Source organism: Crinia signifera, chromosome 2, assembly GCF_055691185.1.
Source record: "Crinia signifera chromosome 2, ASM5569118v1, whole genome shotgun sequence".
In the NCBI taxonomy this organism is placed as follows: Eukaryota; Metazoa; Chordata; class Amphibia; order Anura; family Myobatrachidae; genus Crinia; species Crinia signifera.
Window position 1 is genome coordinate 313,011,507 of NC_139218.1, and position 20,730 is coordinate 313,032,236.

A 20,730-nucleotide genomic window follows, 5' to 3' on the forward strand; every position below is an offset into this window, starting at 1 on the left:
GAGCGAGCTTTACATATATAATTAGAAGAAAAATACTTATCCCTCCAATATACAACTGGATGAAAGACGTAGTAGTACTCACTTGAATAATTGTGCTATCTGGAAATGTTTAATTGGTTATTCCTTTTTATTGTCACATTCTAGAATAACATTCAGCAAGTCTTCCAAAAGATCCACATGATGCTGAAAGAAGAGTTCAGTAGTGAGGATTTGCAGATCATTGCTTGTCCGTCCATGGAGCAGGTACAATGCATTGATATCTCTATCAGTCACAGAGCACTGTACTAAGTATACAGCCGGCACCAGTGGCGTAACTATTACATGCAGCCGGTACCTCCTGCCGCCGGCGCTTCTGTCAGGTCCCGACTCTCCCTGCTCCTGCAGCATATAAAAAGTGACACTCAGAAAATGACCCCCATAATGCAGACAGTTTTTGAGGATGCTAGAGTAGACGGTGGCCTCCTCTAGCAACCTTAAAAAACGGTCTGCTGTATGGGGGCAGCCATTTTCAGCAGACGGCAGCGGGTAACTATAGCCCCGCAGCGCCTCCCCGTCACCGCAGGGGCTGCAGGACTAAAGTTACGCCACTGGCCGGCACCACACGGCTCACTAAGCTGTCCACTTACAATACTATGCCTGTGCATGTGCAGCTAGCTTTACAGTGGTGATCATATTGGTAACCTGTGTGTGTGTGTGTGTGTGGGGGGGGGGGGGGGGGCGTGACTGTCCGGCTACCACCCAGTTATTCTTCTTCACCTGTTTTCAGAAATAAGACACAGGGGTAAATGTATGAAGCTTGGAGAAGTGGTATCTATTCACATAAAGAACGTTATGTGCAAGGTGATAATGCTCCAGCCAATCAGCTACAATATGTAAATTGACAGGAGCTGATTGGCTGGAGCATTATCACCTTGCACATAACTTTCTTTATGGAAATAGATAGGACTTCTCCGAGCATCATACATTTACCCCTGAATTTTGGAAGATTCTGCATTGCCTGTAAATGCAGACAGTCTGCTCTGGGCACATGGAGGATCCCACGTCAAAAGTGTCTTGTATTCAACTCTGCATGAGCCTCTGTCTAATAACTGGGGACTCCTAACAACTGCTGGTTTTGTGTATGGTCAAAACTTTACACTGAAGGAAGTATTTGCCCCATCAGTCTCGCTAACCAACAGTATTAGTGATTATGGAAATACGGTGCTCTTGCATAGAACTTTATTTATTTACTGTTTTCTGCATTCTGCCCCCCCCCCCTCCTCCATATCTGCTGTGTTACCGTGGTAACTTAGCAGTTTTCCATCCATACGGAAGAAACCACTACAACAGCATTTTCCTAATCAGTGTTGACTGGGTATTAGAGAGGAGATGTGTGTACTCATGCATACAATGCATTAGCCCATATGAAATGTGCATTATGATAGGAAGCGTACATATCTAATCTACACACACACTTTGTAGGTATGGATACATTTAAGCTTACTAAAAATAAACCCTTTCTATTGTATACCAGACGCTGAGGGACTGCACATTCATTTACAGAATAAGTGGTTCGTTTAATCCATCACGTGCTGACAAGTTTGTCCCCCTCCTCTTCCTCTTAGGTGAATCTGTTGCTGTCAATGTCTAAATAGCTGAAGATTTCTAAACTTGTCCCTTTCGTCTGGGTGTTACTGGGAGAAATGAAGCAGAAATCCAGAACTGATGATCTGCAGCAGACCGCAGGACATTGCACAAACACGTACATGTGTAAAGAGAGGAATGAGCCCACGTTATACCAAAGCAATTTTACGCTCTCTGGAAACCTTTTGGATATTGACATTGAAATCATGCTCCTGAAAGTTAGCCTGGTGTAATGGTATAGCTGGCCTCACAGTGCAGGGGTATTGTCCCATACATATCACAGTGTACGTTCATACCCACTCAAAGGAACACTACTGATAACATTTGTTAAAGGAGATTTCTGCACATTTTGTTTAAAAGGGATATCGTTTTCTTCCCCTGGATAGTAAACGCATAGGGGTCCCAGGAATGAGGGGCAGATTTATTAAGCCTGATGAAGTGATAGTCGCCAGTGATAAGGCACCAGCCAATCAGCCCCTAACTGCCAAGTTACAGACTGTGTTTGAAAGTGTTTGAAAATGCCAGTTTGGAGCTGATTGGCTGGTGTGTTATGCCCCTGAGCTCCTTGCCTTTGCCATAGACCAGTGGTTCCCAAACATTTTTGAATAACGGTGCCCTTGAGTATAAGATTTTTTTTCATGGCACCCATAGGCCAAAAGTTTCCCATTGATACAGTAGGAAAAAAAATTAAATTAAGTAATTTGTGTTTATATCTCATCCTTAGGGGCAATGTTATGTGGTAATGGACAGGATTCACTTTTGTTTCTCTACAAGTTTTCTAATACATTGGTCATAAATAATTTTGAATTGGTCATGGACCACCAATCCAGGGCACCCCTGCAAGTCCCCCAAGGCACCCCAGGGTGTCACGGCACACAGTTTAGGAACCTCTGCCATAGACAATGATGGATGGAATACTTTAACATACAACATGATTCCGAGTATATTCAGTCGTGTTCTCCAACATTGGTGCAGCCTACATTCCTACAGTATTGTTCTGCAGGTGTTTGCCACATGTTGTGTGGTCTGCCTCTGTGTCCATGAAATGTCTCAGAGCTTGGACTTGCCATCTATTGCTTTTGTAGCATATTCATGTCTCAGTTGGTTACTTACAAGTAGATCTGGCATCTACAATGCTCCAGAGAAAGTGCCGTGAACCATATGGGCAGTCTGTTCTCCTGTGTAGAGTCGGCTACTGTGGCTTTCTGGAGCTCCAGGATTAGAACGTCCCGACTCCTCCAGTTCTGTTGAGGCAGATCTATTATACAAGAGATCAGTGTGGAGAGTGAGGAGCGGAGCTTTAGTTTTAGCATTTAAAATCCCGCTTTCAGATTTTTGAAGTAACGCCTAATTAGTTTATTCATCTTTATACTTCCTTTTAGCTAGAGAACAAATAATGGCATATACATTACCATATAAATGACAATATGGCTCATGACATTTCATTTGACATATCTTGGCAGATGAACATATTAAATCAACTTACATTATATTTTATCTAACTGCTATCACTTATACTGTACGACACTAAGATTGATGTAGGAAGGTTGTAATATGTATTTATTTTCTTCCCTTTCACTTGTTAAATACTGCATAAAAACAGCATTTTCATGGCAGCCTCTAATAGAAACACCAATAGCAGCTTATTCAAAATTGGTTCATCCCGTTATTTGGTGAAAGTTTGGGTACTTTGGTAGAGATACTATAGGAACAGGACTTCCCAACAGGTACTTTGTACCACACAGCACAGGTGGTGACCTCTCTGGAAGACTGACACCTGGTGGGTGCTCAGTATTAGGGCTATGAATGAGTGCAGTTTCTGCGTCTGCAGCACAGTGGTATCATTTATCAACAGCGCTGTCCTCATTGTTTTGAATCCCCCCCGTTATCTCGGAAAAGACAGAATCTGTGGGCACAGATTGGATGACTGTTTTACAAAAATAATTTTAATATTTTTTTTTCTAGATAAGAAGAGTATGTGAAATATCATATAATGTTCTATTTCCTGTAGGAAGACATTTATAATTGTGCTGTTCCCTTCCTGAACCCCAGTAGAGAACTTATTATGAGTACATTTTGCTTCTTCGATGTGATATTCCACATGTATACTTATTAATATTACGGTGCTTCATATTATTCATACAAAATCAACTTCTGTTGTAGCTCCTCGGTGACCAGGAAATCATCCAGGGAAATTCAATCTAGGAATCAAATTCTGTACAGCTTTCTGAGGTCATGGGTTTTGGGAATGTAATTATAGAGATTGTGTGGCATAAACCAGTCCTTATCTGGACCGTCAATAGCAAAATTGTACCCAGTGCCTTGTAATATATGTATATTTACATCCTTTTTATAATGTGTTTTTCTGTTTCATAACTTAAATGAATTACTGTATATATAAAATGTTTTAATGCCATGTACAGAGATTGTAGTTATAATGGGATATATTTAAAATTGGGGAACAATATTTCATTTTTTTTTTTTTCATTTATGAAGAACAAAAATAAACAATAACATGATTTAAAATGTATCTGCTTGTTCCTCTATGTACAGTTTAATAGGGATTCAAAACAAATGTACATAAAACTATATATTTAAAGTGCTTAAATTGGCTGATAAACTTTTAATAACTTTTTAAATAAAGGTTTTGCCTTCTACCTTGCTGATAAGTGGCTTATGTGCGTTCTCTTGTATATGCGCTGTTTTAGCACTGACAGTGCAGAGCCTGGTTATTGTAACAATGCCGTGCCATTATTGTGTTGGGCATTCAGATAACTGCAGTTGGTGGTGGTTTACCAGTGGTTACATTACCTGCACTTTGTGGGCTGCTTTCACTTATCGCCTTCACTATGGATGCGGGTTATTAGATAGACAATCGTTATGTCTACCATAAAAGGTCAACATGCAATAGGTTGACAGGGTCAAAAAGTCGACATGAAATAGACATGCAAAATGTCGACCGGGTCAAAATGTCAACATAAGGTTTTCTTTTTTTGGTGTCAATGTCAACAAATGTTGACATAGACCCTCAATTGCTGTAACACGTACCCTCGCATGGCTCGCTGCGCTCACATGCATGACCTTTTGACCCTGTCTACCTATTGCATGTCAAACCTTTGTGGTAGACCTACTGACTATGTAGACACTGCAGATCTATCAACCAGAACCACTTTACTATTCAGTTGGAAAATGTGGATTGCAGAGATTATGCTTAAGTCTGCATGGAATTACCTCTAGTTAGTGTGGGGAAACCACCATGGACCCCGATAAACTTGCCAGTAAGATGGCATGGTTAAGGGTTGTACATATGGTGAGATTTTGGCAGGAGATTTTAACTTAAAATCTCCCAGTGTGTCTTAATGTCAGTATTTAATCCTCATGTCCATTCATACTCCAACCTCATCTCCATTCATGCTCCCTCTCGCGCTTCCCATGCTAGAGTTCAGGACTTTGCCCGTGCTGCACCCCTTCAGTGGAACGCACTCCCTCACTCCATTAGACTCTCCCTGACTTTTCAAAGCTTCAAGCGTGCACTGAAAACTCATCTGTTCATCAAAGTGTACCCTTACGCCACATAACATAGTACTGGGGCTGATCCTCCGACCCCCTGCCTCATGCCTTGACCATCTCTGCCTGCTTACATCCTGCTATCAAGCCACCTCCCGCCTGCTTGCACCTCATGTAATCTGTCTGTCTCCCCTTCCTACTAGATTGTAAGTTCTTCTTCCCTCCAGTTGTAGAAGACCTCTTTTCTTCACATTTAAGTCACAGCTCTCCCATACTCAAACACTCAGCGATTATCTTCGTCCACATACTCATCTCCATCTTTGGCCACCTGCCCCTAGTAGCATATTGATCAAGTCCACACTACTTACATTTAAGCTGTAATGTGTATTGAATTGTGGCATTCATTTTACCTGTGCTCTATTTTTGTTCACTGTAATGTTAAGTTTTGTCTCCCTGTACTGTTCCACTTCCTTTGTGTGGCGCTGCAAAACACTTGTGGCTCCTTATAATAAAATTATAATAATAATGGGTACTTGTTTCCTAGCACGGCGCCCACGATTTTCAATCGTATGGCATCTTATGCATTGTTTCGCATAGCATGCCATATAGCCGCATGCGATGCAATACGATTTTTAATTGTATAAGCACCCTAATGGGTGCTTACAACGTTAAATGCACCCCCACTATCAACACCAACCCGCAGCGTGGCGAGTGCAGCGAGCCCGCGATGGGCGGCGGTACGCGTCCTCTGACCTTTTCATACCCCCACTATCCACGTCGGCGTGGAGTTGATTTTATATAGTGTGGCGAGCACAGCGAGCCACCAAGCCCGAAGCGTGGTGAGCGGACGCGTATTACTTTACATGTATTCCATGTCCCCTCGCGGGGCTCGCTGCGCTCGCCACACTATCTAAAATCAACTCCACGCCGACGTGGATAGTGGGGGTATGAATAGGTCGGAGGAAGTGTACCGTCGCCCCTCGCGGGCTCACTGCGCTCGCCACGTTTCGGGTTGGCATTGATACTGGGGGTGCATTTAACATTGTAAGCACCCATTAGGGTGCTTATACAATTAAATATCTTATAGGGGGGCCATTTAACATTGAAAGCACCCATTAGGGTGCTTATACAATTTAAAATTGTATACCATCGCATTGTATGCCATATACAATTGTATATGATTTTAAATTGTATAAGATTGGGTGCCATCGCGTCGCATCGCATACCATTGTAAGGCTTATGGTATACGATGCGATGGGCGCCGTGCTAGGAAACAAGAACCAAATAATGTCATAGCATAGATAGACTATGCAGGCAAGGGAATTTTTACTAGATCATAGACTAACCTTAGTCAAAATATCCAGTGCATCTAGCCAAAATCTCTTGTGCATCTAGTCAAAATCGGCCATTAGCCAATATCTCACTGTGTGTAATCGGCTTTAGTACAGAAGGCTGTTTGTGGCCATAAGAAAGGTGTGTAGTACTGTAGAGCTTTTTGACCAACCCCTGATAGTCTTTAGCTTAAAATTGGGATACTTTTCTTACTTTGCACTTATTCATTATGTGCAAAGTAGAAAACTACAATCTGTGCTCCCATTGCGACCCGCATTAACACTGTGTTCATATAAATAACAAATGTGTCAACTGCTTTAACGGAACCCACAGTGAGTTCCGTTAAGGTCTGCATGTACAGTTGGCCATACAGAGGCATACACTGATCCAAGGAACCAGATCTGTGTACAGTTTTGCTTGCTTAGCCAGACTGTACATTTCTGGATTTTCAGCACTGAAAGGATGGAAGTTGGGGCCACATAGATGCGGTTTTTATGCATCTACTAACATCTGAAAGATCCTGATAACATGTTCAAGCTCTGACTTATGGGAGAACAGTACAGGATGAAGCAAAAAGCCTCCCATATTTTGAAGGTTTACCAAAAAACCCCATGGTAAATGATATTAAAATGTTTAGAAAAAAAATCTAAAAGTGTATCAATAACCGAGCGTGTCATAAAGGGGTCACACCGCCTGTATGTATGTATGTATGTATGTATGTATGTATATATATATATATATATCACTGACAAACATATTTTATAAGTTGTCCAGGGTAATGTATTTGTTAAATTGTGATATGGGAGAAAATCCGGGAAAACTGCACTGTCACGATCCTAGGTGGCGATTTCCCAGATACGCCAATCTGCGAAGCCCTGCCACGTGACCCATTTACTGAATACTCCAAGCGTGTGTTTATTTCACCACGATTTTCCGCTTGTCACCAACCATAGTACTTTTTGGACCTAGTCCATGACCGCTTTGGATCTGCCGACACACCAAATGATGAATTACACAGTAGCGCCCAGGCAAATTCATCAGAGGCTTGGGCTGGATAACAACAGACACCAAAACTAAATTATGACTTTTAATTTAAGTGAAAACACTACAAGGCTTTTACAGTATATTACAGAAAGCATAGGTTACAAGATATATTGTTAAAAGTTAAAGTCACACGTAAAACATTCTTAAACAAAATAAACCGGGAAAGAAAAAACCTACTGATCCAATTACACGCAGTTTGGGACAGAGTGGAACCTCCCCAATTTTCATCCGGATCATTATATCAGACAGGGTTCTATTCCTGTTGCGTGCCAAGATAATGACAATTTTTCTTATGTGCCAAAAACTTTTTAAGATCTCCAAACTCTCACACAGCCCCACCTATTGGAATCTTCACTGTCACATGGGGTCTCCTGGTGAGATATGCAGGGGCTGGCTAATTTACTTTCCTTTTGAAGCTGAGCAATTAGCTATGAACAGAAAAGTTCTTAACCTAAGGATCTTAGATTACCGTTCACCTTAATGGGCCAGGGGATACATGAATCTCCCAAAGGTTTTAAAAGTTGAGAATAAAGTGCTGGGATGTCATCCAAAGTGAGGGAGTCCTGGTCCACAACTGGAGTTAGGCAGGGTGGCGGAATGTCCAAAGTTCAAGTGGATGCAGATGAAGCAAGGCAATGGCATTTGAGGCTGGGTCCAATAAAAGTGTGGGCAGCAAACTCCTGAGTACCAGTGCTTATGATTTAGAAAACAAACAGATAAGGTATAAAAATAGGCATATTTATTTATTATGTAAAAGGAAGTTTAGTAAAGAAATCGGCAATTACGTAACTATAGTATATCCAAAAACAAGAGTTCTTGAGGCAAAGAGCTTTTGATGTTGGGACTTGTCAGCTTAGTCCAATTCCAGGGGGCAGTGTGACTGGGGTCAAAGTTGAGAAATAGCTTAATGCAGTGGTTCCCAAACTGTGTGCCGTGGTTCCCTGGGGTGCCTTGGGACACTTGCAGGGGTGCCCTGAGTTGGTGGTCCAGGACCAACTCAAATTATTAATGGTTAATTATTTATGTGCAAAACCGGTACTGGTGGCTGCCAGTCATAAAATGTGTACAAACAGAAGCAAATCCTGCCCTTTACCACATAACTGACCCTAAGAATTGCATATAAACCCTATCTAATTAGATTTTCTATGGCCATGGGGTGCCGTGAAAAAATTCTGGTACTCTAGGGTGCCGTGATTCAAAAAAGATTAGGAACCCCTGGCTTAATGCGTTTCTTTGGGCAAGGCCACCTAGCTTCACCAGAAGCATAACATTTTGGTGTTTGACTTTTTTAGTCTTAATTCTGACTACATCCTGTATTCACAAACTTCCCCTTCATCCAGTGGGAAAGAAAGTAGGAAAGCGTAGGGTTTTTTTTTCCTTTTATTAAGGGGGGAAAAAAAAACTCATAAAACCTGAAAAACGTACACATTAATTAGAAAAAAAAAAAGTGCATTGCAAAATAAAAGTTTTATATGATTTCTAAATGTAGAAATCTGGGGAATATGGTCATTTTATAACTATTCTCTGTAAATGCAAAGAGTTCAAAATGTCCAGCTGCTGGCTGTTGTGTACATATCTGCAATAACTGTATTGGTCAATGAATATAATTGTGAGCACATCTATTATTACTACTACAGTAGTTTTTATCTGTGAGTCGCTCAGTGGATGCAGGTCAGACTAACTGACCTGCATCCATTGAGCATCTCACAGATAAAACCTACTGTCTGCGATTTGTAATTCAGAGCGTGCAAAATTAATGTTTTTTTCCTGAAAATATGCCAGAAATTTCAATAACCTGCTGAATGATTGGTGTTCCATACCGGCGCCTCCACACAAATAACTGCATATCATACAGAGACAGATGTGTTATTCCTGAGAAAGCAATTTTGATGCTGCGCGATAGCCAGCACCGGTTTCAATGCTGTTACAGAAAGAGGAGGAAGCTGCTCACCTCTGTCCTGTGCCCCATGCCACATAACCTGATTCTTATAACAGTTATTCATACGCAATCTGTCTGCAGCTTTAGCAATGTTTTGATAGATAAGTAAATAGATGAACAACATTTATCTCAGAAATTGAGATATTAGTCATCTAAATACAGTATAACCTATACAATTAGGTTACAATCCTGTAATGGGCTGTCTCAAAATATATTCAAGGGGAGGGGGCCTGGACTGTAAAGCCTAGCTACTCATAATGGGATGTACTATGTCACTGAAACTTAGTACTACTGTACGACACAGAAACAGGACAGCAGGTGCACCATACACCATTAACATTTTGATCTCTAATATTTGAGGTTATTGGGCAATGATAGGAGCCTGCCCACCACTCGTCAAGGTGACCTTGTTGTCTCAAAATATATAAGTGCTAATTATTTTATTTAAACAGTTACAGCAAATAAAAGCATAGCATATTCAATTGCTACATTTGCACAGAAAAAAAGGAATTGCACTAAGAACGGAGATTCTAGCTATCCTATCTTGCAGAGATTGGATTCCAGATTCCTCTGTCATAGTAATTCTATTTGGTGTTACTAATTATTTTGGAGAGACTAACCTTAAAAATGGTATCATGCTCTTCTCCCAAGAGTTTTTGTCCAGAGCAGGGCCGGCGCTAGCCGTTAGGCAGCTCCTGTGGTGCAGGGAGGCGTGGGGCTGAAGAGGCGCTCTCCCTGCACGCCGGGATTCCATATCAAATCCTTTTCTCCAAGGCTTAATACATAGACCTCTTACTTATGTGTGGGGCTGAAGTGGCCTATATGTGCTGTGATATTGAGTTGTTCATAGTCTGGAATTGTAAGTGTGTTGTTGCAGGATATATACAGTAATGATAGACACACAAAGCGGTAGGTTAAGGCGGGGCTAGTTGTTACAAAAATACAGATATTAAAATATCTAAGAAATCTTTCATTTTTTCCAAATAGAAAAATGTACATAAAAAATGGTAATCTTTTATTTATTTATATTGGGTATACATTACATCCAGAAATTATTAACAATAAAAAACATATTTTTATGAATAAAATAATAATAACAATCTGTTAAGGGGCTGGGTCAAGTTGTTACTGATAAAATAATCAATACAAACTCTTAATATAAAAAAAAGTTCATTAGCACTGAGGTCATGGTTTCTATTTCCACCATGACCATAACTGTGTGGAGTCTGTATTTTCTCCCCATGCTTGTGTGTATTTTCTCCAGGTACTCCGGTTTCCTCCCACATTCCAAAAATATACTAGTAGGTTAATTGGATCCCAACAATATCAACACTAGAATGTATGTGCATGTGTGTGTGGAATATGTGCACTATGTAAAAATAATTGAGGGTTATCTATATAGAGGGCTACTCAGACCTGATAACACAGCTGCGAATTCGAGTGATTATTGAATGACACTGCATGGATCGTAGTGCGCATGTGCGATGCCATCCTGCTATACAATCCACTGGTGTAGTTTCACGGCACCACGCTAAGCTACGTTGTCAGCGTAGGGCAACGGCATCCCAGCGTAGTCAGCGTAGTGTCCCAGCGGCAGCCTTGCGTAGTCAGTGTAGTGTCACCGTCAGGCAGCGTAGTCACCGGACTGTCCCCGCGAGCTGCAGCTCTGTCTCCGGCGTCCCTGCCAAGCCTAGTGAGCGCCTCTCACACAGTGCCGGTAACCACCAGATCCCCTGCACTGGCGGACACTGGCGAAGAGGCGATCATGCAGGCGCGAGCAGAGAGGCGCTCCATCTGCCTAGGATGCACTATCCAAGAATTGTTGGGCGGGTTGTAATGATGCCTGAGTATAACGATGGGATGCCGACCAAACACCGATTTCTTTTTTTTTTTTTATAAAGGGGCTATCATTTACAAGGCATGGTTTTGCCTTTTAGATTTCCTTTATGATATAATTTCAGTATATATATTGTAGAACATATCTTTTTATTGTACAACTAAGCTTCTGATAAAAGACATAATAAGATGTGCAAAATGAGTTGTGTACAGTTGTAATTTTTATCACTGAACTCTTGACGGTAACACTGCCTGCAAGAAGGACAATAATAACATAGAAATGTGTAAGGTAAAATGCAAAACAGGAAAGCCATATCATAAAAATATAGCAGAATATACAGTATCATATGTCTACCACTCCCAGCAGTTAGCTAAGGGAAAGGGGTATAAGGCTGAAGAGAAGGTGGACACTCTGCCCCAAAACTATAGAATCATCAGGTTTAGCCTAAAAACTGGTGGCCACCCAAAGGGTCATAGTGAAAGTTTCTTAAGAGATGTGTATTAACATGAACCAATTCATGGATTGAAATACCTTAAATATATTTGCTTGTGTTTGGTTCCGTAGAATTTCCTTATATAAGACCATTTTTGGGGAAATGGTCTTTTTAATGTTGGAGGTAGCCAAACGTCTTTCATAAAACAAAACCTCTGTGCGCAGTAGCACAGCTGAGGGAGCAGAGGAGGAGGTAATGTGCCAGTAATCATGCCAGTTGTGAATAATTTCCAGCCACTTCTCTTTGTGCTTATCCAACCTTATTACCTTGTGTTTGTACATTTCCAGCCCCCCAGGGTCTCCAGCTCCTGCCAGTGCCCTTCTGACTTTCCAAGCCCTCAGTCAGCATTTCTCCAGCTTCAGCCAGTCCCATTCATATCTTCCAACCTAGCAGTATCTCTCTAGCTCCAGCCAGATGCCTTCTGTTTCTCCAATGCCTAAATTTGTCAACTGCTCCAGCCCCCCTGCATTCCTCCATCTCTGGTCTTCTAGCTGCTTCTCTTTTACTGTGTCTCTTCATTGCAGTAATCCCACAAAACTTTATTGCACCTGCTGCTAGCGATATCAGAAGTACAAGCACCAGTGGCACCCCAGACCCCTCTGATAGATCCATCTCTAACCATTGTTGCAGTGACCAGCAGACCGCAGGCAGCAGTTATAGACAGATTTATATGTGGGCCCCTCTAGGGTCTGAAACGACTGTGCCCTAACCACTGTCACCAGGCAGGCTCCAATGACAGTTGGCTTCGATTGCCTCTGAGATTTGTGCCACTGAGGAGGGGGACAACATATAATTTTCAACTGAGGAATTAATGTTCCAAGGGAAGAAATCAGAAAAAGAACAGCTACAGCTTCTTTCATGAGTTTAGATTTACAATGACTTTCAAATGGCTGAGAAGTTTATCTCAAAACTTACTGATTTTCCGACATTGCCAGAAATGATGAGAAAGGGAAACATTAGGTCGATGACACTTCAGGCAATCTCCTGATTTTGACTCTACAAGTGTTTCCTTTGAGCTGTGGAAACATATGTTCTATTGAACACTTTCTACAGTGTTTCCTGTAAGTGAGCCGATTGGAGACAAGGTAAAAATTTTAACGGGTTGTGACAGAATAGAATTACATTTTTACAGCTCTGATATTTCCAGATATGAAGCCTTGCATGTGAAATACCATAAAGTGAATTTTGTCTTAATAAGTTCATATATTTTTCATAGCTGATCACTATTCTAAAAATTTGCACCATGATTGATTACAAAAAGACGGCACATGTGTATGGATTGCAGTACCTTTGTGCAAGGCCAAACAGCGCCAAAAAACTCTGAAGAATCTAATCGCAATCCCCTTGCAACTTGACTGACAGAAATCCACCATTTACGGGCAGCAACCTTACACTTTCTGGGTGAGCTCAGGGAGGGCATGAGACATCACCTCTGGCCTGGATCATCCTCTATCTGTGGCAGTGGCGTAACTATAAATTTTGCTTCCCCCTACCAAAATGTTTGTGGCCCCCCCCCCATCCCAGGCATAACGGAGAAGCTGAAGCAGGTAAGAGGAAGAGAGACCAGCAGACACTGCTGCTTCCCTTGGCTCCAACGCATCCCAGGCCACCCTAGAACGCCCATCTGCGCCCATTCTGTACACAGTAGCCAATAGCCGGCTCTGTTTACAGTCAATTGAATTAGTGGGGGGATTTGTCATCTCTGCCATGTCCGCACGCGCGCTGCGACTGACTCGCCTCCGGTGCTTGGCAAGTGGGCAGCGGCAGGTAGCAGCATGTCAGTGCGTCGAGCGGGTGCTGGCACCCACACAGACCCTGCTGCCACTTGCTCCCCCAACCGGCTGCTGGGGCTGCCTTACAGTAGTTACGCCACTGATCTGTGGCAGAGTTATGGAAGGGTCAAACTTACATTTGCAGAGACTAGGAAAATCATTCAATGGTGAGTGAATTTGCAGCTGATCAGCGATCCATTTGCAAGTCATTTGTAGACTTGTACAGGGTGGGTTATCACTCTGGGCCTTATTTTGGTTCATTCTTTCTGACAAAATCCTTCTTAGATGGACAAAACCATGTGCACTGCAGGGGGGGCAGATGTAACATGTGCAGAGAGAATTAGATTTGGGTGAGTAATTTTGTTTCTGTGCAGGGAAAATACCGACTGCTTTATTTTTACACTGCAATATAGATCTCACTTTGAAGTAAAACCCCACCCAAATCTAATTCTCTCTGCACAAGTAACACCTGCCCCACCTGCAGTGCACATGGTTTTGCCCATCTAAGAAGGATTTTGTCAGAAAGAATGAACCAAAATAAGGCCCTCTGTCTGGGCGGCAACTATCTGAACGCAGCGTTCAGGTCTGAATAACCCCCTAAATTCCGTATTATAAATTTGTAAGCTTGGGTAAATACGAGGATGTCTCGTAACTTACCTGGGCTCTGAGTAGAAACATAGAGCATTCTAAAGACCTTATATACTGTAGTGCGTATGTAGAGACATAAATGAGGCAAATGAAATGTTTAAATCATTGCATATAAGTCGTACAGTGCATGTGCTGTGATGGTGGTTTTGTGTGCGTCACCTATACTTTACAAAGTAAATGTGGCTCCGATGTCTTACATTCAGAGGCCATACTGTGCGACCATAGGATTACGCCGAATGTAAATAATTGGCTGATGTGCGTTCAATGGTTTTGATCTAAGTACACAAGCAGCAGTTCTAACAACAAATCCCAGAGCAGTTAGTTGCTCAGCCACTGCATCGTGAATCGTAGCTGTGAAGGCATTTTGCTAGATCTCAGAATCCGGTACATAGAACCCGATTTAGACCCATTCAGACAGCTGTGAATTATTGGCTGATAATCCAAGGACCGTGTATGCGTATGGTCCACAGTGTGCATGCAGGGTTCCACTTGCGTAAGGCTTTCCTTCGTTGGCTGTAACCAAAGTGATTGTAGGCACAGGGAGTTTGGGGGCAGAACGCCGGCCATTGGGTGGGAGAATTGCTGACATCAGCAGCGCCCTCTTTCTCCCCATGGCTTTCGAAGCACTGAGTAAGTCTAGACTTACTCAGCGCTGTCAGCATTTGATGGTGAGTGATTTTCCCCCTGTGTGCGTGGCTGCGAATGCATTCGGAGCCATGCACAGGTCGTGGCGGTGGTGGGGACTTCGAACACTCGCATATAGTCAGAATTGATGACGGAGAACACTCTTAACACCCATGAGAGCATGCATTGTTAATGATATTATAAACGGTATTGCTCTGGAGGGCTAAAATGAGGCACATCCTTTGCGGTATCGATTATTGTCTATGGGGCATCAGAATGTTAAAAAGCAGTGAGTTTGTTGATGATTCTTAAAAAAATGCCACTGAGTACACCCAGACCAGGGATTTCATTGGTTTCAGACTATCTTCTAGAACAGGGCTGGGCAACACCGGCCCTCCAGATGTTAGTGAACTACACATCCCAGGGTGCTTTGCATTAGTTTTGCTATGTGGCCATGCTGAAACTGATGCAAGGCATGCTGGAGGGCCGGTGTTGCCCAGCCCTGTTCTAGAAGATAGTCTGAAACCAATGAAATCCCTGGTCTGGGTGTAGTCAGTGGCGTTTTTTTAAGAATCATCAACAAACTCACTGCTTTTTAACATTCTGATGCCCCATAGACAATAATCGATACCGCAAAGGATGTGCCTCATTTTAGCCCTCCAGAGCAATACCGTTTATAATATCATTAACAATGCGTGCTCTCATGGGTGTTAAGACCAAATCAGAGCAAATGACAGGTGACCATTTGCTTAAAAATGCTGGAAAACTGACAAAAACTGTCATTCAGACATTACCAGGTTTTTGTTCCAACCGGCCCAAGCTGACAATCAATCTGTAGATGTATGGCCAGCTCTACACTTGGAATCAACTCCAAACCTGTTGCACGTGTTAATGATGAATAAATAACCAAGGAATAGAACACACCTGTCCATGAAACAGTTTGTTGAGTCAATTGCCCAATTACTTTTAAGGTCAGCTACATATTAAACAGTTGTAATTACTAAATGCTTCTTTCAATTTGGATTTGTATACCCCCAAATTAAACCTGATAGTTTCCACTTACAAACCAAATTCATTGTATTACAATCCCAGACAGACAACCACAAACTTAAGGGGCCAAGCACTTATAACCGCCTGTGGACGAAGAGGTAGGTGCTGATGCGTAGTACACACTACACCCCTCAGCATCCAACCACTACAGCACAACTGAATACACTGTAAGACAAGGACAGCATGATTAAACCAAAAATACAAGTTTTAATTTATATTATTTTATTTATTGAAGTAAAAAAGTTATGGACGCCAAACTTAAATCCCATGAGATTCCCTGATGTCTGATATTGCAGAATAAAACTCCATATTATATTCAAAAGATTTGTACTGGAAAGCGAATTCTAATTACATTCAGTTTTAGCGTAAAATGCTGAGATGCCCCAACATGAGCTATAACATCCTGAATTTCATAAACAAATACTTCTATTACTAACATACAGTCGTGTGTAAAATATTTACAATCAGATGCATAGTTACTATAACAAATTGCCACAGCTTTCACTTTTTTTTTAATCAAACATATTTATCACTTGATAAATAATTCAGATATTTACCTCAAAGCCCCTCACTGTTTACTGCACTGGCAGCTGTGAGGGCCCTGTGTTTGTTGTTCTCACTATATTTCTGTGGTATAATTGCATTTAGCTTTCGCTGTCCAGATGTCTGAGAGCTGTATTTACATTTATATTAAGTAGTTCAGTAATGGGCCTAGACAAGCTCATTAAAGCCTTGCATTCATAAAGTGTGAAGGAGATTCCAGAGAGTGTATCTTTATGAAACACATGCCAGAAACCATTAGTGGTTTCACACTGGAGCTTTATCCTTAAAACATAATGACACTAATCTCACATACATACTAAATATACTGTAAATGAAGTGTTATTAGCATGCAAGTTAATTAAAGGCAAAAAGTGAAGAAAACTTTAATCTGAAAATGTACTGTATGTGGTAAGAGTGGTGTATGATAAGGTGTAGACGCATATCCTTTACTAATGCCTGCAGTGTCATCAAGGTCCTATCTATCTATCTGGGATGCAGTTAAAATCCCGGCGGTCGGGATCCCGGCGTTCAGAATCCCGACACCGGAATCCTGACCGCCGAAATCCCCACACATTCTCCCTCCGTGGGTGTCCACGACACCCCTGAAGGGAGAATAAATGAGTGTGCCGAGCGTAGCGAGGCACCGGGACCGCTGCGTGGCGAGCGCAGCGAGCCCGCAAGGGGGGGGGCGATCCAAGTCCCCCCCTTGTCGGCATTTCGGCTGTCGGGATTCCGGCGTCGGGATTCTGAACGCCGGGATCCCGACCGCCGGGATTCAATACTGAATCCATCTATCTGTCTGTCTGTCTGTCTATCTATCTATGGCCTAGCCTGCATGTATTTTGTATTAATGCAGCTGGGAATGGTATTGTAGAGCATCCCTGTATATAATATGTGTTGTGTCGACTTTAATGCCCCCAAGCACATCAATACGAATACGAATTGCCGTATTTTCGGGATAGTAAATGTCAAAAATAAGTGTATTTCTGGATACAAATACACCTATTTTTTTACAAATTTATTTTAGTAAATTTCCCCCTAAATGTCTATTCCTGCTACATGTATTTGTTTAGTTGTTCATGTTATCTACCTAAATTCAAATAGGGGATGAACACCAACTGCCAGTGAGTCAGATTAGAATAACAGTTAGTGTGACTCCCCTTTGATTTTGAACTTTGCTGCAGCGCCACCTTTGGAGCCGCCACTGGTACTGACTATTTCCTATTTAAAGCAGCACCTCTTAGAAAAACAACTAAACAAACACCCGAGGTTGGTCCTATTGGGAAACCATATTTTTCATATTCAAGCTTCTCATCAGTAATGTCGGCACACCTACTTGCATGGTTGTAAGATTTGCGGGTATTCCTGTACCAATAGATTCTTCGGAATGCATCTTCTATAACCATGACATACTGTAGTTTATAGAACTGTAGATTCTCATCTCCCCTGGAAATCTCTCAGTATCTGATTGTTAAGAGGGAACTTGTTCATTCTGGAGTGTGAGGAGAACACGTTGCATAACCATGAGTCACTGTGTCTGTCATGGATACCAATAAATTATGTTTTTTTATTGATCAGCTAGAACTCGATGAACCGAGATTAAACAAAATGCAGGTTATTTCTAGGAGTTTCCACTGTCATCTTTTTCTGATAATGTGAGCCTTCTGTAAAATTCTTCATATGAATCATCAATTATTCTAACCTATTTGTCTCCCAGCTTAATGTGCTTATGCTGAGGGATGTGCTGTGTACAAGTGGGAAAATGACATGAATCACCTTTCTACAGCTGACTTCTATAATTTCATTGTAAAGTCTTGCTGCTGCTAAAATCTAAAACATTGATGTATTATAACATCACAAAAGAAGAAAAGAATTCTGGATTCATCTTGAAGCTCGGGCAACTGCCCTGGTTCAACTTCTTGTTCTAAGAATTTGGCTACGCCCTTTTTTAAAGCAACAACATTATGTAGCTGTCATTAATTAGAGCTAGTTAATAATAGAAACTTCCACTGACATTATATGATCAGACTTCAAAACTTTGGTAGACAATAACTGAAGATATAATATGCAGTCATTTTTGTTTACATATCCACCAATAAGATGTTCAATAATGGTAACTGCTAGAAAATGAATTCCACACATTGGGGCAGATGTATTAAGCCTTAACAAGAGATAAATGCGAGGGTGATAAAGAGAGATAAACGTCCAGCCAATCAGCTCCTTACTGACTTTTTTCAAACACAGCCAGTAACATGGCAGTAAGCAGGTGATTGGCTAGACGTTTATCTCTCTTTATCACCCTTGCATTTATCTCTTGTTAAGGCTTAATACATCTGCCCCATTGGGCCTTATTCAGCTGTGGTTGGAGGTGCGCCCATTCATTTTTAGTACCTTGAGCATGCACAGAACCTATTCTGTGAATGCGTTCTGCAACATAGAGCAGCAGCAGACTGTCAATAACTGGCAGTCTACTGCTTTCTGGGAGGGGGCAACAATGATGTCCGTATGAGAAAATGGAGGTGTTCTGCTGCTGTTTAGGAGGAGGGAAGAGGCCATGGATCTCCATTGTAGACCGGAGATTTCCTGGCCTCCGCATGGTGACTGAGTGGTCTGATGCTGTGTGCTAGAATGCGTCTCAGATCACTCCTGAAGCAGACTTTGTCTGCACACCTACATATGTAAATATCACACTATTTCTACTGGCTCCTGGAACCCTATCAATCCACTCCACATGAAGGAAGATCCCTGGAACCTTATAACTGAATACTACATAGAGAAAGAAATACAGGTGCTGCAACACCTGTTGTGAGGTATGGATTTGTTAAATAAATGGATTTACTATTTTATCTATTAAAGGTGTGCTGGTCTTTAGACTGTAAGTTCTCAGGAGTAAGTAAGTAAGTAAGTTTTATTTATATAGTGCACTTTCTCCAACAGGACTCAAGGCGCTTAGGAGCAGGGACCTCTTCCCTCATGCTTTTCCCTCTATTTCCTTATACCAATCTCTCCTTCCCGCTGTCTTCAATGACACCTAATCCTTGAGTTGCAGCCAGGCTGCTGACTACAATAACTACTAATGCAGCAATGTTTATAGACCATGCAGTGGCGTAACTATAGAGGGTGCAGGGGGTGCAGCTGCTATGGGGCCCGGCAGTTTGGGGGGCCCCGAAGCAATCCCACTGCACCCTCTTAAATAATTTATTTATTTACTTGTTTTTTTTATTACTGGAGTCCTGGCCCTTTGTGTCCCGGCAAGTACCAGGTCCAGCAGTTGCGCGGAGAGAGGCGAAAGGAGGGAGGTGGGTTGCAGTCCTAGCCTGGAGGGAAGAAAGTGGAAGGAGAAGGGAAGCGGGGTGATTACTGCTGCCGCTGCGTACTGGCAGTAGCTGCCGCTCTAGCATAGCAGCAGCATTGTCCTGGACTTCTCCTGCCCGGCTGCCTCATCAAGCCTCCTCCTCTGCTGGTGATTGGAATCACAGTTGTAGGAGGAGAGGTCATGCCTCAGGCTGTCACCGGCTCCAAGTGCTATGGTCCTGACCAACTCTGCAGGCTCCAGCCTCGGTAAGCAGACAGCCTCGGTAAGCAGACAACGCTGCATGCAAAGCACAGCGCTGCTGGTGGCCATGTGATCTGTTTTCCTGAACTACAAGCAACAAAAAGTGAGTTTTAATAAATGGCATCCGATTAATAATCATTTAATATTCATGGAGAGTGTGAAAGGAACAACCATATAAGGGGTGGGGTGATTAACATAAAATATATAAAGGGGTACACAAATTTCCTCTCATGAGTCTGCATGTCCTATGCCCCCTCCCGCCCCTCCATCTGTGCCCCCTGCCTTCAGTCAGTCTGTAACCCCATATGGTGCTCTGTCTAACTTCCTTCTGTCCATCCGTCTATCTATTCCCCTCCTTTCAATGTGTGCACCTCGCATCTGTCCATCTATACCCCTCCCATATATGCCCCCCTTCCATCTGTCTTTTCCCCTCCTGTATGTCCGTTTTTGCCCCTCCCATCTATGCCCCTCCCTTATGTCTATCTATGCACCATATAAACCAACTCCATCCCTTCTGTCCGTCCATCTGTGCACTTGCTTGTCCATCCGTCTATCTATGCCCCTCGCATCTGTCCATCTATATGAGGGGGCCCCATTCAAGATTTTGCTATGAGGCCCATCAAGTTCTAGTTACGCCTCTGAGACCATGTCCATGTCTTGCAATGTTCTGTACTGTAAGAGTCTTCTTTCTTGTTTTCTGTGTACTTATTCAGTTTACTGTATGTGCTATGAAAGATGAAGCCATATTAAGCATAATAATAA

General features: G+C 42.2%; 1 protein-coding gene across 2 annotated transcripts in view; it reads left to right on the plus strand.

Moving 5' to 3' along the window:
* The window catches only part of COG3 (component of oligomeric golgi complex 3), a 65,730-nt gene extending 61,482 nt beyond the window's left edge, over window positions 1–4,248 (plus strand). The window contains exons 22-24 of one of the 2 annotated variants that reach the window (XR_014469746.1): window positions 145–243; window positions 1,605–2,074; window positions 2,156–4,248. Coding sequence is in view for 1 of the 2 variants with exons in the window: in XM_083168963.1 (XP_083025089.1) it covers window positions 145–243; window positions 1,605–1,634 (129 nt within the window). In the remaining variant the exon portion in view is untranslated. Of the gene's footprint in view, window positions 1–144; window positions 244–1,604 lie in introns of both variants that reach the window. The other variant, XM_083168963.1, reaches the window with a different exon arrangement.
* The last annotated feature ends 16,482 nt before the right edge of the window (window positions 4,249–20,730 follow it).